The sequence below is a fragment of the Giraffa tippelskirchi genome, chromosome 10 (assembly GCF_054371585.1).
Source record: "Giraffa tippelskirchi isolate mGirTip1 chromosome 10, T2T-mGirTip1v1.2.pri, whole genome shotgun sequence".
NCBI lineage: Eukaryota > Metazoa > Chordata > Mammalia > Artiodactyla > Giraffidae > Giraffa > Giraffa tippelskirchi.
Genome location: NC_137284.1, coordinates 125,210,506 through 125,238,459, shown reverse-complemented (window position 1 = coordinate 125,238,459; position 27,954 = coordinate 125,210,506). Strand labels below are relative to the sequence as shown.

The following is a 27,954-nucleotide window of genomic DNA, read 5'->3' as shown; positions in this document are numbered from 1 at the left end:
TCAGAATTTTCCACAGTTTATTGTGATCCACACAGTCAAAGGCTTTGGCATAGTCAATAAAGCAGAAAGAGATGTTTTTCTGGAACTCTCTTGCTTTTTCGATGATCCAGCGGATATTGGCAATTTGATTTCTGGTTCCTCTGCCTTTTCTAAAACCAGCTTGAACATCTGGAAGTTCACGGTTCACGTATTGCTGAAGCCTGGCTTGGAGAATTTTGAGCATTACTTTACTAGCATGTGAGATGAGTGCAATTGTGCGGTAGTTTGAGCATTCTTTGGCATTGCCTTTCTTTGGGATTGGAACGAAAACTGACCTTTTCCAGTCCTGTGGCCACTGCTGAGTTTTCCAAATTTGCTGGCATATCGAGTCCGCACTTTCACAGCATCATCTTTGAGGATTTGAAATAGCTGAACTGGGATTCCATCACCTCCACTAGCTTTGTTTGTAGTGATGCTTTCTAAGGCCCATTTGACTTCACATTCTAGGATGTCTGGCTCTAGGTGAGTGATCACACCATCGTGATTATCTGGGTTGTGAAGATCTTTTTTGTACAGTTCTTCTGTGTATTCTTGCCACCTCTTCTTAATATCTTCTGCTTCTGTTAGGTCCGTAGCATTTCTGTCCTTGATCAAACCTATCTTTGCATGAAATGTTCCTTTGGTATCTCTAATTTTCTTGAAGAGATCTCTAGTCTTTCCCAATCTGTTGTTTTCCTCTATTTCTTTGCATTGATCGCTGAGGAAGGCTTTCTTATCTCTCCTTGCTATTCTTTGGAACTCTGCATTCAGATGGGAATATCTTTCCTTTTCTCCTTTGCTTTTCGCTTCTCTTCTCTTCCCAGCTATCTGTAAGGCCTGCTCAGACAGCCATTTTGTTGTTTTGCATTTCTTTTCCATGGGGATTTTCTTGATCCCTGTCTCCTATACAATGTCACGAACCTCTGTCCATAGTTCATCAGGCACTCTGTCTATCAGATCTAGTCCCTTAAATCTAATATATACAAATAAGGACTGCTCTGATGGTCCAGTGGTTAAGACTTCACCTTCCAATGCAGGGAGTACAGGTTCAATCCCTGGTCAGGGAGCTAAGATCCCACAAGCCTTGTGGTCAAAACACTAAGCTATAAAACAGAAGCAATGTTGTAACAAACTGTCCTAGTTGGTAGACATACCAGTAATTTTATTATAAGCTTTAAGTCATTAAGGACCGAGAACAGCACCGACCATAGAGGTCAAATTAAATGTAAGAAGTTTATGCTATTTGATGAAATGCTTCCTGTCAATTAGTTTCTGTTCTTAATTTCATTTGATGTGATATCAAAATTAAAGGTATTTCTGATACTTTTTCAGCTTTTATGTTATTGTGGATAAATTAATAAATTTTTATAATGTCTTATACATTTTACTTTTTTCAGTTGTAGGTTTCTCCTTTATACATTCTTTGAAAAAGTTGTATATTTTCCTTGCTTTTACTTATGGCGATGGATAGTATAAACTTGGTAAGAAGAAAAAGGACCATGTATTTTGTTTGTGTGCTACAAAACTTTTCATTTTTCAGTGGGAAGGAGAATGTTTTGATAAAGCACAGTCTACCAATAACTTCTGCCATAAGTCGTAGAATCTACTAACAATTTACGCATGCCTTTTGAAATTGTTTACTGTATTGTTCAATAAAACTTACATACTTGTTTTAATTGTAACCATATAAAGCATCTTAAAGCAACATGTATGTACAAAAGCTGTGCATTTGAGAAATGTCAATAATATGATAATTGGTGTGGGGAGAGAGCAAATTAGCCAAGATGGTGGTTCTCTTGCCCCACATTTGGTAAATAATGACTATGTAACAGCTGAGATCATTTATAGCACTGCGCATGTGAATCATGAGGTTTATGTAACAGCTGAGATCACTTATAGCAGTGTGCATGTGCTACACAAGGTACTTTCTTGGTCATGGGTTGTCTGCGGTATGCCTGTATGAGCTCCATCCATAAAGTGGCAGGAATTACTGCTGCCTCAGGGCAGTGTCCATTGGGTCAGCCACAAGAGGAGAGAATATAACGTGAATATTGCTACAGCTGCTGCTTCAACCTGGAGAGACTACTGTTATGGCTGCTGTGTCAGCCAATGGAGAGGCTGTGTGTGGTTATGTTGTGATACGTTTTGTCCACTGCTACAGCTGCTGTGCCAGCCTGAAGAGAATAAATGTGTCTGCATTCCCTATGGCTACTCGCATCTTCTTCTGGCCTCTTAGCTTGCACATTGCCTACCCTGGGTTCGGCGAACAGTGAGGACAGTGTGAACAGCAATACAACTGGTGCTGTGAACAGGATGAAGAGCAGTACAATTGGTTACCTCATTTTTCTCATGCAATAGTTGGATGTGACATTCGATTATCAAAATACTATTTTCCAGTGAAATAAGACTGCTAAAAAGATTTCATTTAGGTTACCTCCTTAAGTAGCCTTTGTTTTTCCCATTTTCAAAGTGTTTCCAAGTCTAAATTGTTCATTCCCTAAGATAGCAGCACCCTAGCATTACTGACTTATCAATGGCACTTTTTACACCTTCCTGAAAACACTCTTCATATTAGAAGACTATGAGTATGACATCCAAATTTAGTAACAAAGGCCTTACAAACAGGTGTGAAAAAAAGACAAGCAGAAAGCAAAGGAGAAAAGGGGAGATATACCCATTTGAATGCAGAGTTCCAAAGAATAGCAAGGAGAAATAAGAAAGCCTTCCTCAATGATCAATGCAAAGAAATAGAGGAAAATAATAGAATGGGAAAGACTAGAGATCTCTTCAAGAAAATTACAGATACCAAGGGAACATTTCATGCAAAGATGGGCTCAATAAAGGACAGAAATGGCATGGACCTAACAGAAGCAGAAGATATTAAGAAGAGGTGGCAAGAATACACAGAAGAACTGTACAAAAAAGATCTTCACAACCCAGATAATCATGATGGTATGATCACTCACACTCACCTAGACCCAGACATCTTGTAATGTGAAGTCAAGTGTGCCTTAGGAAGCATCACTATGAACAAAGCTAGTGGAGGTGATGGAATTCCAGTTGAGCTATTTCAAATTCTAAAAGATGATGCTGTGAAAGTGCTGCACTCAGTATGTCAGCAAATTTGGAAAATTCAGCAGTGGCCACGGGACTGGAAAAGGTCAGTTTTCATTCCAATCCCAAAGAAAGGCAATGCCAAAGAATGCTCAAACTACTGCACAATTACACTCATCTGCCATGCTAGTAAAGTAATGCTCAAAATTCTCCAAGCCGGGCTTCAGCAATACATGAACCATGAACTTCCAGGTGTTCAAGCTGGTTTTAGAAAAGGCAGAGGAACCAGAAATCAAATTGCCAATATCCGCTGGATCATCGAAAAAGCAAGAGAGTTCCAGAAAAACATCTCTTTCTGCTTTATTGACTATGCCAAAGCCTTTGACTGTGTGGATCACAATAAACTGTGGAAAATTCTGAAAGAGATGTGAATACCAGACCATCTGACTTGTCTCTTGAGAAACCTGTATGCAGGTCAGGAAGCAACAGTTAGAACTGGACATGGAACAAAAGACTGGTTCCAAATAGGAAAAGGAGTACGTCAAGGCTGTATATTGTCACCCTGCTTATTTAACTTATATGCAGAGTACATCGTGAGAAATGCTGGGCTGGAAGAAGCACAAGCTGGAATGAAGATTGCTGGGAGAAATATCAATAACCTGAGATATGCAGATGACACCACCCTTATGGCAGAGAGTGAAGAAGAGCTAAAGAGCCTCTTGATGAAAGTGAAAGAAGAGAGGGAAAAAGTTGGCTTAAAGCTCAACATTCAGAAAACTAAGATCATGGCATCCGGTCCCATCAGTCATGGCAAATAGATGGGAAACTGTGGAAACAGTGTCAGACTTTATTTTTTTTGGCGCCAAGATCACTGCTGATGGTGATTGCAGCCATGAAATGAAAAGACACTCCTTGGAAGGAAAGTTATGACCAACCTAGACAGCATATTAAAAAGCAAAGACATTACTTTGCCGACAAAGGTTCATCTAGTCAAGGCTATGGTTTTTCCAGTAGTCATGTATGGATGTGATAGCTGGACTATAAAGAAGGCTGAGTGCGAAAGAATTGATGCGTTTCAACTGTGGTGTTGGAGCAGACTCCTGAGAGTCCCTTGGACTGCAAGGAGATCCAATCAATCCATCCTAAAGCAGATCAGTGCTGAGTGTTCATTGGAAGGACTGATGTTGAAACTGAAACTCCAATACTTTGGCCACCTGATGCGAAGAGCTGACTCATTTGAAAAGAACCTGATGCTGGGAAAGATTAGGGGCAGGAGGAGAAGGGAACGACAGAGGATGAAATGGTTGGATGGCATCACCGACTCAATGACTGGGAGTTTGAATAAACTCTGGGAATTGGTGATGGACAGGGAGGCCTCGCATGCTGCAGTTCATGGGGTCGCAAAGAGTTGGATGTGACTGAGTGACTGAACTGAACTGAACTGGTAGCATGATTTAAGCAAGGACTGAGAAATGGTTTTCTAGTTTGCCAGCCTGGTTTGACTAACATATCTAGCTGTCAATAACTTCCTATGAGTATATCAAAAAAGAAAATAAATTAAAGAGTTAAAGGATTTCCTTTTCAGAAACCTTGTTGAGAATGAGCCAGTTTTGTAACGTGGCTCCAGGGAGTCTATGGGTGAATAATGGGGTAGCATAAGACCTAAATTTTGCTTGAGTTATAATGGTTGAATTTAAAGTTCCTGTCTCCTTCATATTCTTCTTCCAATATTTTGTTATTTTCCCTTTCCTTTCTTTCTCAGCCACTTTGAGGTTTGGTTGGTGGCCTAGAGGAAAGTCATGCCAGCACCTTTTATTTTCCTCCAAGTCGTGCTCCAGTATAGCTCATAACATAGAACAAGGAGTATATAATTAATGCCAGAGATATCTATGTTATGCTTTAAAATATAAATCATTTAAATTTGTAAAGCAATTAAATTAAGTAAATAATTACTTACAGTTAGAGGATTCACTAACCACTTATTCAACCTAAGTGGTATCTTAGTTTCAGATTCAATTCAGTTCAGTGGCTCAGTTATGTCCGACTCTTTGCGACCCCATGACCGCAGCATGCCAGGCCTCGCTGTTCATCACCAAATCCCGGAGTCCACCCAAACCAACATTCATCGAGTTGATGATGCCATCCAAACATCTCATCCTGTGTTGTCCCCTTCTCCTACTGCCCTCAATCTTTCCCAGCATCAGAGTCCTTTCAAATGAGTCAGCTCTTCACATCAGGTGGCCAAAGTATTGGAGTTTCAGCTTCAACTTCAGTCCTTTCAATGAACATCCAGGACTGATCTCCTTTAGGATGGACTGGTTGGATATTTTTGCAGTCCAAGGGACTCTCAAGCATCTTCAATACCGCAGTTCGAAAGCAGCAGTTCTTCGATGCTCAGCTTTCTTTACAGTCCTACTCTCACATCCATACACTACTACTGAAAAAACCATAGCTTTGACTAGATGGATCTTTGTTGACAAAGTAATGTCTCTACTTTTTAATATGCTGTTTAGGCTGGTCACAGCTTTTTTTCTAAGGAGCAAGCATCTTTTAATTTCATGGCTGCCGTCACCATCTGCAGTGATTTTGGAATCTGAAAAATAAGGTCTGTCACTGTTTCCTTTGTTTCCCCATCTATTTGCCATGAACTGATGGGACCGGATGCCATGATCTTAGTTTTCTGAATGTTGAACTTTAAGCCAACTTTTTCACTCTCCTCTTTCACTTTCATCAAGAGGCTCTTTACTTCTTCTTCACTTTCTGCTATAAAGGTGGTGTCATCTGCATGTCTGAGGTTATTGATATTTCTCCCGGCAATCTTGATTCCAGCTTGTGTTTCTTCCAGCCCAGCATTTCTCATGATGTACTCTGCATATAAGTTAAATAAGCAGGGTGACAATATGCAGCCTTGATGTTCTTCTTTTCCTATTTGGAACCAGTCTTTTGTTCCATGTCCAGTTCTAACTGTTGCTTCTTGACCTGCATACAGATCTCTCTGGAGGCAGGTCAGGTGGTCTGGTATGCCCATCTCTTGAAGAATCTTCACAGTTTTTTGTGATCCTCCCAGTCAAAGGCTTTGGCATAGTCAACAAAAGAGAAATAACACTTTTTCTGAAACTTTCTTCCTTTTTCTATGATCCAGTGGATGTTGGCAATTTGATCTGTGGTTTGTCTGTCTTTTCTAAATCCAACTTGTACGTTTGGAAGTTCACGGTTCATGTAGTGTTGAAGCCTGGCTTGGAGAATATTGAGCATTACTTTACTAGTGTGTGAGATGAGTGCAATTGTGCAGTAGTTTGAGCATCCTTTGGCATTTCCTTTCTTTGAGATTGGAATGAAAACTGACCTTTTCCAGTCCCGTGGCCACTGCTGAGTTTTCCAAATTTGCTGGCATATTGAGTGCAGCACTTTCACAGCATCATCTTTTAGAATTTGAAATAGTGCTGCTGGAATGCCATCACCTCCACTAGCTTTGTTCTTGGTGGTGTTTCCTAAGGCCCACTTGATTTCACATTCGAGAATTTCTGGCTCTAGGTGAGTGATCACACCATCGTGGTTACCTGGATCATGAAGATCTTTTTTGTATAGTTATTCTGTGTATTCTTGCCACCTCTTCTTAATATCTTCTGCTTCTGTTAGGTCCATACCATTTCTGTCCTTTATTAAGCCCATCTTTGCATGAAATGTTCCCTTGGTATCTCTAATTTTCTTGAAGAGATCTCTAGTCTTCCCATTCTATTGTTTTCCTTTGTTTCTTTGCGGTGATCACTGAGGAAAGCTTTCTTATCTCTCCTTGGTATTCTTTGGAACTCTGCATTCAAATGATTATATATTCCCTTTTCTCTTTTGCCTTTCACCTCTCTTCTTTTCACAGGTATTTGTACGGCCTCCTCAGACAACCATTTTGCCTTTTTGCATTTCTTTTTCTTGGGGATGGTCTTGATCCCTGCTGCCTGTACAATGTCAGAAACCTCTGTCCATAGTTCTTCAGACACTCGATCAGATCTTATTTCTTGAATCTATTTCTCACTTCCCCTTTATAATTGTAATGGATTTGACTTAGGTCATACCTGAATGGTCTAGTGGCTTTCCCTACGTTCTTCAATTTATGTCTGAATTTGGCGGTTAGGAGTTCATGATCTGAGCCATAATCAGCTCCCAGTCTTGTTTTTGCTGACTGTATAGAGCTTCTCCATCTTTGGCTGTAAAGAATATCATCAGTCTGGTTTTGGTATTGACCATCTGGTGATGTCCATGTGTAGAGTCTTCTCTGGTATTGTTGGAAAAGGATGTTTGCTATGACCAGTACATTCTCTTGGCAAAACTCTGTTAGCCTTTGCCCTGCTTCATTTTGTACTACCAGGCCAAAATTTGCTTGTTACTCCAGGTATCTCTTGATGTCCTACTTTTGCATTCCAGTCCTCTATAATGAAAAGGACATCTTTTTTGGGCATTAGTTCTAGAAAATCTTGTAGGTCTTCATAGAACTGTTCAACTTCAGCTTCTTTTGTATTATTGGTTGTGGCATAAAGTTTGATTACTGTGATATTGAATGGTTTGCCTTGGAAATGAACAGAGAACATTCTGTTTTTTTTGAGGTTGCACCCAAGTACTGCATTTCGGACTCTTGTTGACTGTGAGGGCTACTCCATTTCTTCTAAGGGATTCTTGCCCACAGTAGTAGATATAATGGTCATGTGAGTTAAATTCACTCATTCCAGTCCATTTTAGTTTGCTGATTCCTAAAATGTCGATGTTCACTCTTTCCCCAAAATCAGACCCTAATCCAGGAACTTGGGTACAAGTAATTTATTAGGGAAATGATCTCAAGAAACACAATCAATAAGGAGGAAAGTGAGGCAGAGGACAGTGCAGCCCAGCAAACTCACATGGTGGTGATGTTGTTCAGTTGCTCAGTCATGTCCAACTCTGTGACCTCATGAACTGTAGTACGCCAGGCTTCCCTGTGCTTCACCATCTCCAGAGTTTGGTCAAACTTATGTCCATTGCATTGGTGATGCCATCCAACCATCTCATCCTCTGTCATCCCCTTCTCCTCCTGCCTTCAATCTTTTCCAGCATCAGGGTCTTTTCCAATGAATTGGTTCTTTGCATCAGGTGGCCAAAAGATTGGTGCTTGAGCTTCAGCATCAGTCCTTCTGGTGTATATTCAGGGTTGATTTCTTTTAGGATTGACTGGTTTGATCTCCTTGCAGTCCAAGGGACTCTAAAGAGTCTTTTCCAGCACCAAAGTTTGAAGACATCAGCTGTTCGGCACTCAGCCTTTTTTCATTGTCCAGTTTCCACATCCAACGGTGACTAGTGGAAACACCATAACTTTGACTATATGGACCTTTGTTAGGAATGTAATGTCTCTGCTTTTTAATATGCTGTCTAGGTTTGTCATAGCTTTTCTTCCAAGGAGCAAATTTCTCTTAATTTCATGGCTGCAGTCAACTTCCATGGTGATTTTGGAGCCCGAGAAAATAAAGGCTGTCACTGTTTCAATTGTTTCCCCATCTATTTGTCATGAAGTGATTGGACCAGATGCCATGATCTTCCTTTTTTGAATGTTGAGTTTTAAGCCAGCTTTTTCACTCTCCTCCTACACCTTCATCACGAGACTCTTAATTCCTCTTTGCTTTCTTCCATGGGGTTGGAAAAGCCCGCATGTGAAAAAGAGGTACAAGCATTTGGGGTAGGCAGCTGTCAGCAGGCTGGGACTGTCCATAGCTGCTTTTGAATTCATAATGATTAAGGGCATGTTGGGTGAGTGTCTACAGCTTCTGCAAGTGTTGGTGTCAGATGGTAAGAAAGACTGAATAGAATCATCGTTAAGATAAGTTGAAGCACCAATTAGACCGCTTATCTTTCAATACCTGTCCCATCCAGTTAGTTATGAGATATTAGGCAAATGTGTGGCTTTCATGTTTCATTGTTTTTTTCATTTGTAAGTTGACGTTAATAATAATCCTTACCTCTATAATTGTTGAGAGACTTAAATGAGCAAATGGAGGTAGGGTCCACAACAGTTGCCTGGCAAATGGCAAACACTTGTCACATATTCAGTTCAGTTCAGTCGGTCAGTCATATCCAACTCTTTGTCACCCCATGGACTGCAGGACGCCAAGCTTCCCTGTCTATCACCAACTCCTGGAGCCTACTCAAACTCATGTCCATCGCATCAATGATGCCATCCAACCATCGCCTCTGTCGTCCCCTTCTCCTCCTGCCTTCAATCTTTCCCAGCATCAGGATCTTTTCCAATGTGTCCGTTCTTTGCATCAGGTGGCTGAAGTATTAGAGTTTCACCTTTAGCATCAGTCCTTTCAATGAACATTCAGGACTTATTTCCTCCAAGATTAACCGGTTGGCTCTCCTTGCAGTCCAAGGGACTCTCAAGAGTCTTCTCCAATACCACAGTTCAAAAGCATCAATTCTTCGGTGCTTAGCTTTCTTTACAGTCCAACTCTCACATCCATACATGACTACTAGAAAAACCATAGCTTTGACTAGACAGACTTTTGTTGGCAAAGTAATGTCTCTGCTTTTTAATATGCCGTCTAGGTTGGTTATAACTTTTCTTCCAAGGAGCAAGTGTCTTTTAATTTCATGGCTGCTGTCACCTACTGCAGTGATTTTGGAGCCCAGAAAAATAAAGTGTCTCACTGTTTCCCCATCTATTTGTCATGAAGCAAGAGGACTGGATGCCATGATTTTAGGTTTCTGAATGTTGAGTTTTAAGTCAACTTTTTCACTCACGTCTTTCAATTTCATCAAGAGGATCTTTAGTTCTTCTTCACTTTCTGCCATAAGGGTGGTGTCATCTGCATATCTGAGTTTATTGATATCTCTCCTGGCAATCTTGATTCCAGCTTGTGCTTCATTTTAGGAATCTGGCCAGGTAGCAGTTAGTGAGATGGTAGTTGATTTGTTTTGAGTAATAGAGTTCTATTGATGAAGTATAAGTGTTCACTCTTGTTTGGCAGCAATGTGTCATACTGACCTGTATTAAGTAACCACAGAAAGACCTTTAAAAAAATCTTGGTTGCTACTAAACCTTGTTTCTCTTTGTGCGTTTATTATTTGAGAACTATTTGAGAACTTATGTAAATTTTTAAGAATTTTGTTTAAAATAAAATTGGCTCCATTTAAACCAACTTGATTACTGTGATTACAAGTTTCCACAAATCTGATAATGATAGTATCCAATTATCCACAAATCTGATCAATGACATCCTCTGGGCCCTCATTTGATGGGGAACACATGTACACCCATGGTGGATTCATATCATTGTATGGCAAAACCACTACAATATTGTAAAGTAATTAGCCTCCAATTAAAATAAATAAATTTATATTTAAAAAAATAAATAAATTCAACAAGAGAACTACCTTTACTCCTCCAGATTGAAACTGAACTTTTTTGGCATATCTTTACTGGCTTCCGATTCACACAATTATTTTATTACGTGAACTACTATTTTCTCCATCTTATCCAGAAAGATATGTTGAATGACATTGTTAGAAGCTTTTTTGAAATCCAGGAATACTTTGCCCATTTTATTTCCCTCATGAAGCTGTTTAGAACCCAATCAGAGAAGAAAATGAGATTGGCTTGGGATGATTTTCCTCTAAGAAAACTATATTTGCTATCTAATACTCATAACTTCCTTCTGTATGTATTAAAAAAATGTACTGTAAAGTCCTTCATTCAACAAATATATATGGAGCTCCCATTCTTCCAAGCAACATTTTGAGTCCCAGGGTTACTTTTCCAAGATTCAACATCAAATGAACCAAACCCAGTTTCCCCATTTTCAAAAATGGGCAATAATCCTGCATCCTTGCAAAGTTATTACTATGATTTAGTGAGTTAAGTTATGGAAGCACCTAGCACATCCCAAAGTGAAGAAGATACTCAATATATCAGTTTCCTTTCTCAGGTTCCAAAAGAGTTATTTAACTGTTTGAAATGGGTTGAAAAGAACTCATGTATCCATTGATCTATCAATCCATCCATCCATTCATCCAGATAGGTGTACATTCAGTCACCTTTTATTACTCACTTCCTTATTTATTAAGGTGATAGAGTGTTGGAGGAAGATGGGAAGAGCTTGGATTTGCAGTTCATAGTATTTATGTTCTAATCCTGGCTCTAACTCTTACTATTGGTATGATCTTGGCAAATCACTAAAACCTGAAGAACTTCAGGCTCCTCATCTATCAGATGGGAACAATGATAGTATTTATGGTTTAGGATTGTTGTAGTAAATGTGTAATCTATGTTAAGTGCTTAAAACAGTGTCTGGAACATAGTATATGTCATATAAATGTCAACTATCAAATGTCAGACTCTGTCCTGGTAAAAGGCTACAACAGAGAGTAAGCCAGACTCACTTCCTGTCCTGTAGTACTTAAAGTTAGTGGAGATCCCCATATGCTCTATGAAGCCATGAAAAGGCTTTAATCAAATCTGCTTGTTTCTTTTTGTTGTTGTTGTTGTTGGTAAGGGTTTGAAAATCTTGAAAAAGAATATGATGAACATTTAGTTCTATTTTTATCTTGCCAAATTGTTTCGGCAGTTTTGTTAATGTATATACACAATTAGATATAATTATATGCACATATAATTGTGAGTTCTGTTTTTGCATTTGCTTAAGTATTTTTGTATATATTGTATAAAGTGTTTAGTGTGTATTGGCTATATATTTACTTTAAATTGCTCATGTGCTAATCTGCTATATAAATATTCTGCAGTATATGAAGGTATTTTGCAATTTTCTAGACATTTAGGATATATAAAATGTTTTGCTGCTTTTGAAGTCTTTGATTTGGTTATTACTGTACAAATGGAGTCATTCAGACTGAATAAACAGATTTGTAGTTTTTATTATACATAACCATTAATTTTTGCTGCTTCTTAGAGTAGCTAATGATACCTCAAATATTTTAGCTTGTATTTCTTAAATTTTAAGGGGATTGAGCATGCTTCCCTCTGTTTACTTATTTTCATCTTCCCTCTTTGAATGAAATATTTCTTCTGTTGCTGTGTGGACTATGAATTGCTTAAGTTCTTTACATATACCATAATGAGGGATAGGTAAAGGATATAGGTGTATATAGCTTATATAGTAAGACTTTCTGGAAAAGCATAACTTTTCTTTTAAATTATTGAAGGACTGTTTTCGGGAAGAACATTGCATGAGGCTCCCCAGGACTTGACAAGGATCAATAGGAGGAAGTTTCCAGGGGAAAATTCTAGGATGTATCTGAACATTTGCTTTAAAATTTATAGTACTGGTTCTCACCCGGAAAGAGTCTTAGAATCAGGGAAAGTAGATTAGTGTGAGTGGAACTAGGGAGAATGAGAAATAACAGAAAGATTGCAACACTGGAATTCTTATTAAGAGATTTCCAAATGTGAGGTGAGTTGCTTTTGAAAATACTGTCTTCCCTGGCTAAACATCTTCTCTACTGTATACCTGCCAAATCAGGTTAAATGACCACTTTTCTGGGTTTTAAGAGTTGGAGGAAATTGCCAGTAAAACTCATATACCACCTCTGAGATCTTTTGAAATAAAAAATAGCATTTTATAGCCTATAACTTTTTCTTTATGTCATTGTCATGTTAGTGTATTATGTACAGTAAAAATAATGTTCCTTTTCCTTAGGCTCTTTGTGGAAGAAATCAGATGAGAAAATGGGTAGATTTGTGAAGCAATAGATTTTCATACTTCACTTGAAAATTTCCTTTGTTTAATAAGTTTAAATTAAATTCAGTGTAGACATATTAAAAACAGGGTTTTGAAATAGGAAAATGAGCAGGATATGGATAAGAGAGGGGCTTCCCTGGTGGCTCAGACTGTAAAGAAACCACCTGCAATGCAAGAGACACAGGTTTGGTCCCTTGGTCAGGAAGACCCCCTGGAGAAAGGAATGGCAACCCACTCCAGTATTCTTGCCTGGAGAATTCCATGGACAGAGGAGCCTGGTGGGCTACAGAGTCAGACATGACTGAGTGACTCACACTAACTATGAATAAGAGAGATAGGACAGAGAAGATAGAGGTAAAAGTGACCTAGGAGAATAGAGCCAGGAAGTTTGGGAAAGCAAACTACCATGTATTTCTTTCACACACACACAAACCTAAGAGAGATTTCTATGACGTTAGAAAGGCTATTTGAGCTAAGTCGCCTTCTAAAAGTTCAGGAAAACTCATTTTACCTTAAAAAAAATTGAGAAAAGTACTGAGATCAAATCCTATGCAAAGTTATTATAAGATTAAAACATGGAATAAGAAGAAAAATATTTCTATAGGCAGTGAAAACATGCCATAGAGATATGCCTATACAACAGATAAAAATGAAAAAGAAAACATTAAAATTGGCTATTTAGGGTCTATTGAGATTGCATATGAATTTTATGGTGGGTTTTCTATTTCTGCAAAAACATCGCTGGGATTTTAGTAGGGATTGAATTGAATCTGTAGATTGCTTTGAGTAAATTGACATTTTAACAATATTAAGTCTTCTAATCCATGAACATGGGATGTTTCCATTTATTTGTGTCTAATTTCTTTCAGCAATGTTTTGTAATTTTTATTCAGTCTTGAAAAGGAAGGAAATATGCTTCAGTGTGAATGAATCTTGAAGACATTATAAGGCAAATACTGTATGATTCCACTTATAAGAGGTACTTAGAGCAGTCAAAATCATAGAGACAAAAAGTATAGTAATGGTTGCCAGGAGATTAGGAGAGAGGGAAGAATGGGGATTTATAATTTAATAGGTATAGAGTTTCAGTTTTACAAGATGAAAAGAATTTTGGGGACAGATGGCTGTGATGGCCCCACAAAAATGTGAATGTATTTAATGTCACTAAACTGTACACTTAAAATGGGTAAGATGGTAAATTTTATGTTATGTGTAGTTTAAAAAAGTAAAAAGGGAAAAAAATTGTGATACCTTAAAATTTTAAAAAATATATTCATATAAAATGCTAAATGATATGCATAAATCAAAATTATTTCTGTATAATAAAGTTATAGTTGATTTTGTTTCTTCTTTGTGTCTATTGACATTTAAATCTTTTCTACAACAATTATATATTGCTTTATTAGTAGCTTTTTACAAAGAGATCTTGATTTAAGAGGCTTATTTTTTGATATCAGCAACCCTGGTATGAGCAACTGGGCACTGGCAACATGGGCAACTTTCTCATATCATGTTTGCAATGATGCTGCTGAGGCTGTAGGGACAGTCACAGCAATGCTGGTCAGTCCAAACTGTTATAATATATGACTTACTCGTTACTTAAAATTTGTGCAAAGCAGAACATATTTTGGAATTCTGATCATTAGTAGGGATAGGAATTATTAATGTAATAATAATTAATCTGACTTGTAAGACATAGTGGCTGATCAGCTTAGTAAGTGACCTGATGTATTTAAGAGCAAGCTCTATGAAAAGTCCATCATGACCCTGCACTAGAAGGCAGTAATAGGAGTCCCTGGATGGATGCTTTCACCATCTTTTGTGTGGCTTGTGGATTGACATGCAGACAAAGAAGAGAATTAGTGAATGCTAGCAGGACAAGAAAAAAAAGATCTTAAACCATAATTTATCAGTAATATGTAGAGATAAATTCCTAAGAGGAAATAAGGTCTAAGGAAATTACAGGAAATATTAAATCTGTGATTCTGTTTACGGTAGAAACGCAACCAACAAATTCCAGCTGTTTCTCTGTGGGTTATAGAAGTGTCACAGGCCTGTTTATAGTTACTGCATTGCAGACTCCAGCCTGGTTCTTATAGAATCCCACTGGTTTGGTTTGGGTTTACTCAGATTTGTCCAAAGAGGTATTTCCTATAGGCAATACGTTTATGGAATGTAGCCCTGTACCAAATTTTTGTTCCTATAATATCTATTCTAGTTTCCTCCTCTTCCTGCCAACAGTTTGGCTCCCCAGAAATGTTAGTATAGTTTTATTTATTTAACAATTATGTAGCACTTGTACCATTACAGTGTTCTAAATACCTTCAAAGTATTAATTCTTCTAATTCCTCATGACAAATTTATGAGCTAAATAGTACTTCTTAAACCAACATAGAAAGCAAAAACCTTGAAGGACAAGAATTGCGATTTGTCCACGTTAAAGTTAATAGTTTCTGTATGAAAAAATAAATATTCCTAAGTTTAGGAGAAGAAATTTGCAATGTGTGTAACTAGTAAGATTTGTATGTAGACTATCCAAATATGTAAGTCAATAAGGAAAGAAAATGGGGAAATGGGGAAAATGGAGGTTGAATCATCCATGGGGAAGTCATGTTTATAGGGGTAATGCTGCAGCTGAGTGGAAATATTCTGTGGTAACCAGAAAAGGAGAACTGAAGTAAGATCAGGACCAGAAATATGAATTTGGGTATCATCTGCATAGCAATAACAAGATTCCTTAAGTGCATAAAAGAAAATGAAGACTATTGGGACTAGAAGGAAAAAGTTAAAGAATTAATAAAAGAAACAGAAATGGACAAAGAGGTATTAAAAATCCAAGAAGGTATTGTATCATAGGAGTTAAATACAGGATAGATCCACAGCATCAAATACTGCACCAAAAGCAAGTAGGATGACTGTGGAAAGAATATTGCGTCTGTCAAGTGGTCACTGTAGACCCTTGGAGACTGGGTAACAAAAGATGTTGGTGACCAAGTCAGATTTCAGAGGCTCAAGCAGTAATGATAGATTGGAAACAGATAAATAGCATAGTAACAAAAAGGTGTAAGAACGTCTGGAAAACTTATTTTTTCAATTGAAAACTTGCTTCTGGTTGACAGTAATATGGAGGATATTGATGAGACAGATTTAAGAAGCATCAGGGGTGGACAGCATGGTGCCTCCTGTCAAGTTTCTTTTTCCCTAAACTCATCAGTCTCCTCCTGTTCTCAGTATCAATGTTGATTTTGTCAGTCCCCTAATGAAAGACCTCTCTGGGTTCCTCATTGCCAGTGGAAATGCAATATCCTTAGCAGAGCTCATGAGGTGCCTCATACTTTGGTTCTAACCTCCCTTTTCCATTTCATCTTTTGCTATTCAAGACACAGGAGATTTCAGATTCTTTCCAGACTTTGTACACCTTGATCTTTCTGCCTGGAAGATTCTTCTTCCCATCTTTCACATGGAAAATTCTAACTCATCCTTCAACACCTGGCTCAAGTGTCACCTCGTTTTTGAACCCTTTGTGACTCCCCAGGCCCTGTGCAGGTCTCCCTCTTTGGTGCTTCAGCTGGAAGTTATTCATTCATGTTTTTGTCTCAGCATCCTGCACTGTAACTCATAAATTTCCATAACTGTGTTCTCCATTAGACAATGTGGTCTCTGAATACAATGACTTTCTTTTTTATTGTTGTAATACCCATGACTGGCACACAACAAACTCTTGTTAAAAGCATAGGAATGAACCTCCCTCCCACCTCCCATTCTATAGAAAGGGGATATACCTATGGTTGATTCATGTTAATATATGACAGAAACCAACACAATATTGTAAAGCAATTATCCTCCAATTAAAAATAAATAAATTTTAAAAAATTAAAAAAAAAAAAAAGCATAGGAATGAATGAGTATTCATGTAAAGAGATTTTCCTTGAGGTGTATTGGATGAAAGTGAAGAAGCATCTTAGTGCTAAGTGAAATAAGCCAGACACAGGAATACAGATACTGTGTGATCTCACTTATGCGTGGAATCTAAAAAAAGTTGAACCCATAGAACCAGAGTGTAGAATGCTGGTTGCCAGGAGATACGGTGTGGGGGAAATGAGGAGATACTGGTCAAAGGGAATAAACTCTCAGCTAAAAGATGAAAAATTCTGAGCTCTAATGTACAATATGGTAATTATAGGTAATAATACTGTATCAAATACTCAAAACAAGTGTTCTAACCACATACACAGAAATGATAACTGTGAGGTGATGGATCCATTGATTGACTTGATTTTGGTAATCATTTCATAATGTATATGTATTTTAAAATCATCACATTGTTCTCCTTAAAAAATCCTATTATACAAACTAAATATATGTGATTTTTATTTGTTAGTCATATCTCAAAAACATTGGGAGGGGGGAAGCTATATGAATTTGAGCAGGTTAGTTTTTCTGAATCTGAGTTTCCTTTTGATCAAAGGAGAATAATACTTACCTCATAATGTGCTTGTGAGGATAAAATCTATAGGATATAGATCAAACAATTAATGACCAGCATTTATTAACAGTTTCCTTAATGATTAATAATTAAATACTTTATTAGTGAAATAATTACCATTTACTATAACAATTATTAATAATAATTTATTGATTATTTACAAATCTTACCTTCATGGCATGGATCTCTTACTGGTTGCTCTGTGGTCTTGGATTTGGCTGCAACTTTAGTCCAGTCTCTAAAGAGAAGAATTTGGATTTGTTTTGTAAGTTAAATTTTTATGTTAAGAAATTTAAACTCAAGTCTTCCTAAATGGTGTAATCTGATTAACAGTAACCATTTGGCATCAAGTGAATTCAACAGAAATGTAGAATTAAATATATGGGTTGGTTTATTAAGTTCACAATTAAGTCTGAATTGTTTTATGAGTCTCCAGATAACTTCCCAGAGGAGGCCCTTAGCTTCAGGGCCAGATCTAAGGACACCCTTCTTGTCTTAGCTCAGGATTGTGTTGCCCTGAATGATTTAAATCAGCTCTTTCCATTTTTTTTTAGCAAAATTTTTGTGGTTCATAAAAACATGTGTTTATAGGTTTTTGTTTTTTTTGCATAGATAAAGGAAAGGATTCTACATCAGATGTAGATCAAGAGATAGATTTTCAGAAGAAAATGATGGGTATGTCCTCTGGGAGTAGTGGAATGCAGTGATGTTTGGTCTCTGACTGATTGAGTTTAAGACATTTGTGAACACGTCCACGCCCACACCCACGCAAATACACAAACAGTGGTCACACTTCAGCTCCAGACGCGGCATTTCTCTCCAGTCTCACATCCAAAGTGCATCCGATGTTTTCCATAACATGAAATAAATCCCTCTCTTTTGCTCAGTGGTGAAAAGCTTATATAAATACTAAAACTTCAAATATTCCCCTGAGTTTTTGTTGGCAAGTCTGCAGCTATGGGTTTGTTTAGATATTGACATGCATTTTCTGTGCATATCTTTCAGGCCACTTGGGTGAGTTCAGTGGTGATAAATTCATTTGTCTTGAAAATGTACCATACTAACCATTATAACACTCTGTTTATTAACACTTAAATAATTGATACCCTGATTGGAAAGGTTCCAGGTTCAAAGTGCCACTTCTATTCTTTCAACATATATCATTTTGGTGATATCTATCTATCTATATATCTTAGGAAATCTTGGCCAGGAGATGACTTTAACAGTCATTGAGCAGAAAACACGGATATGAAGAATCCACTATGTGGTGTTCCCATGACAGAATATCTTTCAGTACTTAGAAGTGAGAAATTTTATTGTCTATTAAATAGGGATAGTTAACATTATTGGGCCATAATTAATGTGTATAGTGAAAAGTCTTTATCATAATGGAGAAGAAAAGGAAGACAATATTTTTAGAGGCAGTGATCAATGCCTGGGCTTTCCAGGTGGCTCAGTGGTAAAAATCTGCCTGCAAGTGCAGGAGATGCAGATTTGATATCTAGGTCGGAAGATCCCCTGGAGAAGAAAATGGCAGCCCACTCCAGTATTCTTGCCTGGGAAAACCCATGGACAGAGGAGCCTGGTGGGCTACAGTCCATGGGGTCACAAAAAGTCCGACAGAGTCAGATTTAGTGACTAAAACCACAACAACAACAATCAATGCCTGGTGTATAGTAGGCACTCCTTAGATGGTTGTAAAACAAGTGGATGTATAAATAGGATTAACTACATTCCTAGTGAAATGTAATCCTACCTTCATTAAAAAATTTTATTAGATTCTTATATAAAAATTTATGATTGAACACAATTGTTCATATGTAGTCTTTCAGAGACTACATTAATTCAACCTTTTTCTTTTTATCTGTTAGATGGCAAAGAAAGCATTATGGTTAAAATATTGATACTGTATTTATCCTTTTTTTAAATAGTGGAAGAAATCTATTTCTTTGACAAATTCCCATAGAATCTACTGATCTGAGATTAACTCTAGCTATGTCTAAAAGAGCTGAATAGAAGCCCATGAATATTAAATATTTCTACATTTCCAGTAGTTCTCCCATATTGATGAAGCATTAATACTTTAATACTTCAATACATGCTGCTAATAATTCACTATAGCTAACTCTTTAAAAAAATCCCTTTTAACCTATATTATTACTTAACTAAAATAAGTTTGCTATTTTAACAGATAACAGTTCTAAAATTCTTCATATATTATGAACTATGAGTGAGTTGTCTTTGAGGATACAAGATATTTTCCTGTGTTCACTGTCTTAACAGAAAACCAAAAGACAGTATATTTCCTTAATGAAGTAGGTCCCCTTCCCTTAAGACCTAATAAAGGAAAAAGGACATCAAATAAGCTTTTGTGTCTGAGAAGTCCAATTCTAAGTTATAGTGGAAACAAAACAGAGGTAAAGGACTTCGATGAATTTAGATACTAGTCTTTGCATGTCTCCATTTGTTCTGATTACTAAGCCACAGTGCAAGTAACTAAATAGTTAAGGTTGTTTTTTAGGCCAGTGGTTGTGCCTATTAATTCTGATGTGCCTTAAATATAATGGAGATAAAACATATAGCTTTCTTTTAAAATAGATTCACTAGTTTATTTTTTGTTTTGAGGAATAATTTAGCATATCTGTGTCTATCTTAACCTCATATACTATTCCTGAGATCTAAAAAACCACTTGGTAAATGACATTATGCTCAAAACTGGAGTAATATTATATTATCATTGTTAATTTATCAAGTGCTCAATACCACATTTGAAGCTCGGTTAATACAAAAGCTCATTTTATACCTAATCTTTCTTCTCTGAGGGACTCTCTGTCAAAAAGTTCATAGGGGAAGAAATAGGAAGAATTTCAACTTTACAGTGGGTTTTTAAACAAGGGGACCTGAGTGACTATTCTTATTGCTTACAGGGCGACTCAGGTTGTTTCATGTTGGCAACATTGTCAAAACTAGGCACAAGGAAAGTTAAAGAAACATATTTTTGTCATTATCAGTTCAGTTCAGTTCAGTTGCTCAGTCGCTCATTCGTGTCCGACTCTTTGCGACCCCATGCATCGCAGCACGCCAGGCCTCCCTGACATCACCAACTCCCGGAGTTTACCCAAACCCATGTCCATCAAGTCGGTGATGCCATCCAACCATCTCATCCTCTGTCGTCCCCTTCTCCTCCCGCCCCCAATCCTTCCCAGCATTAGGGTCTTTTCCAATGAGTCAACTCTTTGCATGGGGTGGCCAAAGTATTGGAGTTTCAGCTTCAACATCAGTCCTTCCAATGAACACCCAGGACTGATCTCCTTTAGGATGGACTGGTTGGATCTCCTTGCAGTCCAAGGGACTCTCAGGAGTCTTCTCCAACACCACAGTTCAAAAGCATCAATTCTTCGGCGCTCAGCTTTCTTCACTGTCCAAATCTCACATCCCTACGTGACTACTGGAAAAACCATAGCCTTGACTAGACGGACCTTTGTTGGCAAAGTAATGTCTCTGCTTTTTAATGTGCTATCTAGGTTGGTCAGAACCTTCCTTCCAAGGAGCTAGTGTCTTTTAATTTCATGGCTGCAATCACCGTCAGCAGTGATTTTGGAGCCCCAAAAAATAAAGTCAGCCACTGTTTCCAGTTTCCCTATCCATTTCCCATGAAGTGATGGGACCAGATGCCACGGTCTTAGTTTTCTGAATGTTGAGCTTTAAGCCAACTTTTTCACTCTCCTCTCTCACTTGTCATTGTCAGTTGCTTTCAAAGAGGGCTATATGAGAAAAAAGGTTGTGTTATTTAAGTATAAAGGTGCATCTGTTTTTTTGTCTGTTCCTAGGTTTGAAGAAGAAATGACCAGCAAGTGGTTACAGCTCTTTGAAGGAAGTGGAGTCCCGTATGGCCCGATTAACAGCATGAAGAATGTGTTTGCAGAACCCCAGGTTTGTTTTTTGAAATTTTTAGTATGTTTTGATTAAAAACACAAGAATGTACCTCTTTTTTTCTATCCAGACTGATTCATATAAATGTACATTAGCCATTGGTCTTGAAAAGTCATATCACATGATTTTTCACTCTAGGTTAAATTATGTGTCTGAAATGAAAAATAATCAGAATTTGGAACTGGCTGTCTACAATTATACCTTTATATCAATTAGATCTAACATATTTCTCCAGCAGTCGCTACATGACATTTTCAAGGTTAGGGCATTTGTTTTTTCCTGAAAAATGGAATAAAAACAATTGAGAGTTGGGATCAGGCACTCAGAGATCATTCTTTGCAGGAAGAAGTAGGAGTAAGAAGTGTGTAATTTTCACAGTTACAGTCCCCCTCTCACCATATGGCTATTTTAAAATGAACAGAGAAGTCATCATTAATTTTGCTGATTAGAGACATCTCTATGCTTTGATTAATGTGCAATATTCATGAGGAATAAATATAATTGAGTAAAGATTCATGCTGTACATTGTTTACAGACTCCTTGAGTTTCAGAAATTGGGATCATCTGAAAAAATATTTCTTCTATAACACTGTTCAAATGATTATTTTGAGATAAGGTCAGAATAATAAGTTTTGATGTTATTTAATCAGCCTCACTGCAAGCAATTTACCGTTGCTCAAATTCACATATTAATTCCATAATGTAGAGGAGCTCCCTTTTTCTGTGAAGCTTTCACCATGATTATTCATGTATCTTGTTGGCTTCCAACATTTCAAAATTATAGTCTTTCTCTTCATTTTTTTCATTTTTACAATGGTAGATTTTTCTTTGAAATAAATTGCTGAAAATCAAATACACTTTTTAAGGGAGAAAACTGACCTAACTAACTTTGGTACCTTTATCTTATAGGAATATCTGTTTAAGGGAAAACTGAAATGTATTCAAATCAATTATTTCAGTATTTACTGGAGAAAAAAAACAAAGGTGATTAATGCAGGAATTCTGCTCTGTGCTATTTTTTTGGCCAAGATGGTGATTATGGAAAGGCTTTGTTGCTAGTGAAAGAATGGTCAATAAGAATTGGAGGAAAGGGTGTCCTCTTGATACAGACTGAGTCTTTGTGAAGGGGTCCCCACTACACTACATCGGTGGTGAATGCTGGTGATTCCTTGTGATGAGGTAACAGTTTGTATACCCTGAATGTAACAGACCAGAGGGCTAGTTATCTCACTTCATAAGTCTGAATGAGGCCAAGCTTTGGCTTTAAGCTGTTGTAGGGGAATGGGTGGGTTTTACCATTATTCCCCTGCTTACAAGTAGAACTGAGGTGTGTAGGACTTCCTGTTTAACTCAATTTGAGGGTACATTTCTCTAGAGATAATTCCTGAGAGTTCTTCCATCAGCATTTCTGTTGGCTCCACCTGTGTTTCATTAGGAATAAAGGCACCAAAGCAAGGAATGTTATTTTAAAAATTATTAGATATATTCAAGGGTTACTTATTTTTTAGGCTTTGATAAACAAGGATCTAAGGCCACACACTTAAAATTGTTCACTTTGTGGGCTAGCTCAAATTGAATATTGGGTAAATAGGAGTTTCATTGTCAATTTTCCCTTGTAGATCAGTTTAATTACTTTCATTTTTGGATCAAAACTCCTTTGGACCTACAGGAACTTTCTAGTATTGGTCTGTGGCTTGTTTTTAGTACTGAAACAAAAGTTCAAATAGAGAATATAATATATCCTAAGCCAGGATACCAATTTTTTCTGCTCCCTCATGTTTCTGAAAAATACCTTCTTATCCACCAAAACCAAATTCTAATTTTTACAGTTCTAGCATGAAAAGTTCTTAATAATACAGTTATGGTTATTAACAGTCATACTCTAGTTGCAAGAAAGAGTTGGTCTCTTTTATACATGATTTCATTCTTCTTTGGAATTTAAATACCAAAATCTATGTGTAAAAGTTTCTGGATTTTTAGAAAGACTAGAGAACAGTTTAGTATTAATGCATTTTAAATATGAGCAAAGATTACTATGACAATTGTATGTAGGACTGTTTGGCACAAGAAATAAGGGTATCATCTTTTCCCATGCCTGGAAGTGTTTGGCTATTTTAGAAGGATTCTCTATCATTAGGTATTTTGATAGGACTGTAGAAGATGAAAAAAACAGGGAGTTAAAAATTTTTGTATATCCAGTTTTTTAAGGAATCTCCACACCGTTCTCCATAGTGGCTATACTAGTTTGCATTCCCACCAACAGTGTAAGAGGGTTCCCTTTTCTCCGTACCCTCTCCAGCATTTATTGTTTGTAGACTTTTGGATAGCAGCCATTCTGACCAGTGTAAGATGGTACTTCATTGTGGTTTTGATTTGCATTTCTCTGATAATGAGTGACTGATGGTGGGAATGCAAACTAGTACAGCCACTATGGAGAACAGTGTGGAGATTCCTTAAAGAACTGGAAATAGAACTGCCATATGACCCAGCAATCCCACTGCTATGCATATACACTGAGGAAATCAGAACTGAGAGACACGTGTACCATAATGTTCATCGCAGCACTGTTTACAATAGCCAGGACGTGGAAGAAACCTAGATGTCCATCCGCAGATGAATGGATAAGAAAGCTGTCGTACATATACAAAATGGAATATTACTCAGCTATTAAAAAGAATGTATTTGAATCAGTTCTAAGGAGGTGGATGAAACTGGAGCCTATTATACAGAGTGAAGTAAGTCAGAAAGAAAAACACCAAAAATACAGTATATTAATGCATATATATGGAATTTAGAAAAATGGTAACGATGACCCAATATGAGAGACAGCAAAAGAGACACAGATATAAAGAACAGACTTTTGGACTCTGTGTGAGAAGGCAAGGGTGGGATGATTTGAGAGAATAGCATTGAAACATGTATATTATCATATGTAAAACAGATTGCCAGTCCAGGTTCAATGCATGAGACAGGGCGCTCAGGGCCGGTGCACTGGGATGATCCTGAGGGATGGGATGGAGTGGGAGGTGGGAAGGGAGTTCAGGATGGGGGACACATGTACACCCATGGCTTATTCATATCAATGTATGGAAAAAAACACTACAATATTGTAAAGTAATTAGCCTCCAATTAAAATAAATAAATACATTTTTAAAATTTTGTATAAGATAAATTATTAAAGAAAACATATCTTAAGATAATATCTAAAAGAGAACTACTCTGAAAGTTCATGTAACAAATCTTTTATTGTATTCAACATTTACTATGTACCAGATGCTAGGGATTTAGCATGAGTTTAGTAATTCTTTTACTTTCTGAAAAATAAATTATAAGTTGACTTAAGTAGCAAGTACCCAGTAAAATTTCACTGATGCATGAATCAGTGGATGAGTGAGTTGATTAACTCTGTAAAGTATAGGTTTCCAAATAATCAAGTGGCTACTATCCCCCCTGTGTGAGACTGACTGACTCTTACATGTGGAGCTGGCTGAGAAGCCTTTGGGAAACTCCAGGGACTAAGCATAATACAATAGCTAAGACCATGGAATCAAGGCGTTGGGAAGTTTTATAAGATTTCTAGGCTTCAGTTTCCTCAACGCTAAAGTAATGAAATAGAACCTTTTCTCTATACTGTAAAGTTAAATGGGATAATGTTTATCAAAGACACATAGTAGGGATTGTTAAATGGTAAATGTTCATTAAAAAGTAACAGCTCTGGTTATGATGCCCTTCACAGTTATATTTTACTAAAAGATGTCTTTTACTTATCATCATGTAGTAGATAAAGGCAAATACAGTGTAGCTGTGAGAATGGGGATCATCAGCTTGACATCAAGCTCTAACTAATATCCTTTTAAGGAAATGCATCCGCAAACTTTGTGCCAAGAAGTGCTCAGCCCGTCATTTTTCTGATTACTGAAAATCTTTTTGTTTTCCATTTTCTACAAAAGTATGATTTCCGTTCAAGGTGTCCTCCCTTGTTTTTCCCCTGATGAGCTGTGGAGTTTCTTGGCCCCCGGTATATGGAACTGGCCACTTCTGTTCAGATGTGGGACTGCGCCACTGGCGCCCAGGGCCCAGCTCTCCATGTGCGCCTGGCCAGCACAGCTGCTAGTTCAACTGAAAATTGATTTGGGTGAAGTACAAGGCCTGGAACATGGCGCAGGAAGTGAAACTTTGATGAAGTGTAAAGGGGTATGTCTAAACAAAAAAAAAAATTAGAAGCATCAAAGAGCAGGATAGAATTTTCTGTGAACCTACTTATCAAGTGGACCATTTATATTTCATCTCTGGTTTGAACATGGTAGACAAGTTTACTTGATGGTTGAAACTATTCCTAACCAAAATAATGTCTTCATAGTCTCATGCTCTGAGAAAACTTGCCTTTTGACTCAATTGAAACTACAAATGATTTTTTTCTTGGATAGATGCAAGGTTGTCTACTTTTTATCCTCTGGTTATATGCTACAGCCCTTTGCACAGTTAAAATGATCCTGCAGGCATCCACTGTTAAGTCAATCAAGAATACTACAGGGGGTTTTGGTCTGCATTTACTGATAGCTCTGAGAAGTTTTGATCCAAAACCCTTTTAGTGGGAGTTTTATTGTTTTTTTCTCCCTCAGCGACATATTATCTTCGGAAAACTCGGTGCATTATAGAAGTATAATATAGATTATCTGCATATAGATTTTAATAGTCAGTCATGTTTCCAAGTGCTTTCTTAAAATATCTTCTTTTAATCAGGCCAAGATTGTGCAGTACATTAAAAGAATTCTTAAAAAGCTTAAAAATCTTACTAGATGACCTCAGTATGGTCCTATTTAACATACCCTCGGGAACATGTGCATGAAATACATTGTGGTTTGAGGTTTTCCAACCCAAATAAACTTAAAAGAAAATGTAGCTTTTAATAGAAACTATTCAAATTCCTACAAAACTAGGTATGGATCTCACCACTGAGAGGGTTTAAAAGCATTATTATCTACTATGAGAATCAAAAGAGAATGTGTTATCCTGCTTTTTCTATTTTGCTCAAGACCGTGTATTTGGCGGTTCTAGTGTATGACCATTTTTGAATGAACTGCTCAATTAGAATATATATATATATATGAATAATTGAACCTCTGATGAATATTTTTCTTTCTCCTTGATGCCATGACCTGTGGGTGGAAAAGAAAGGGTAAAGGGTGTCGCAAAACTGGTGTTATTTAACAGAGTCTTCATATTTGTACCACACAAGTTGAAGACATCAGGTGTAAGACATCACCCTCAAGCATCACTTCTGAGAACTATTGGGAGGGAAATATCAGAACTGAAATGTCACAGCTGGCCCTGATTTTAACTGGTGCCAAACACCTGCAGGCCCTAAAAGGATACCAAAACAAAACCCCACCCTGTGGCAGCAAGCCAGCCTTTAACAACCCTTCCTTAACTTTGCATCACTATCAAAATTAATTTAACATTTTCTACAGAAACCTTATTCTTCCTGTCCCAAAAGGCCATTACAACTCCTTTAGCCAATCTTTCATATGGGATAAATATGTCATAGAAACAAACAGTGAAGTCTTAAAATATTTGATCACTTAAAAATTATCTGTTGTTTTCATATCATTATTTGTGGAAGCCTGTGAAGTTGGAGGCTTTATTAATCTCTAGGTTAGCTCATAGTCTCTAAGTGATTTTGTTTTAGCACATTTTGGCAAAATATCTGAGCATCTGGGGGAAAAAGCCTTCAATATTTGTATAGTAAGTGTCAGAAGCTCCCCGAAATACAGAGCTATTTTTCAAGCCCTTTCTACCTTATACACACAGACATGCATGTGCACACATGAACACACATACACACATACACCATTGATGTATTTCAAAGATTGCTTTTTGAATGACATTCATTAATATTAATTAAAATTCAGTTGCATAGCCCTGAGAGTGTTATGCAAATCAAGCAAAATTATATTATTGTTTCTAATACTGCTGGGAAATATGTACATACAGTGCTCCCTGTAACTGGAAAACAGTTGATGAAGATCTGAGGTAAAATAGTTTGTCTGGATATAATTCTTAGTAGACAAGAGATGAAAAAGTAGAATTTATGTTTATCTTTGAGTGTATATGGCACATTTCAGATGATGAACAAATTCAGACGTATTATGTGTGTGTTTGTGATATGTGGGTATAATATTTTTAGTTTTGGAAAAAAATAATGTATTTCAGCCTTATGTGATTAAATGAAATAAAAATTGAGGGTTTACGGATACAATTTTATATTAAAATATGACATAAAAGACATTAATATGCAGTTTTATTTTCTTGGGGCTGAGAAGAATCTTAATATCAAAAAACCTCATGTGTTATCATGTAAGAGGAAACCTACTGAAATGTCAAATAGACTATTAAGGACTTAGTATTATATTACTGGCCTTTTATGTTCAGTTTTTCTATATAGCTAGAAAAGTTGGTTGCACCCATTTTTTTTAAGTTATCACATGTATTTAGATATCTAACTGGAATGCCTTGGGCATTATTATGGAAATAAATAATAGAATTTATGTTAAAGAAAAACAAAAACCCCTCACATCTTTTTTGTTAGCTTGGCCAGGAAGTTCATTTGGGTTTTTTCATACCATCTTATGGAAAAACCCAAATGAACTTTTAGACCAACACAGTACTTTTGATATTTTCATGAAAACATGAAAGCTATGGTTCAAGGAAGAGTCACTGTTTCATTCCTTCAGTCACTCAGTCATT

At 37.0% G+C, this 27,954-nt stretch overlaps 1 protein-coding gene across 23 annotated transcripts in view; it reads left to right on the top strand.

Annotated features, from left to right (window-relative positions):
• The window catches only part of SUGCT (succinyl-CoA:glutarate-CoA transferase), a 714,763-nt gene that overhangs the window by 293,684 nt on the left and 393,125 nt on the right, over positions 1-27,954 (top strand). For all 23 annotated transcript variants that reach the window (XR_014067752.1, XR_014067751.1, XR_014067749.1 and 20 more), the window contains exon 12: positions 21,105-21,207. Coding sequence is in view for 12 of the 23 variants with exons in the window: in XM_081537409.1 (XP_081393535.1) it covers positions 21,105-21,207 (103 nt within the window). In the remaining 11 variants the exon portion in view is untranslated. The remainder of the gene's footprint in view (positions 1-21,104; positions 21,208-27,954) is intronic.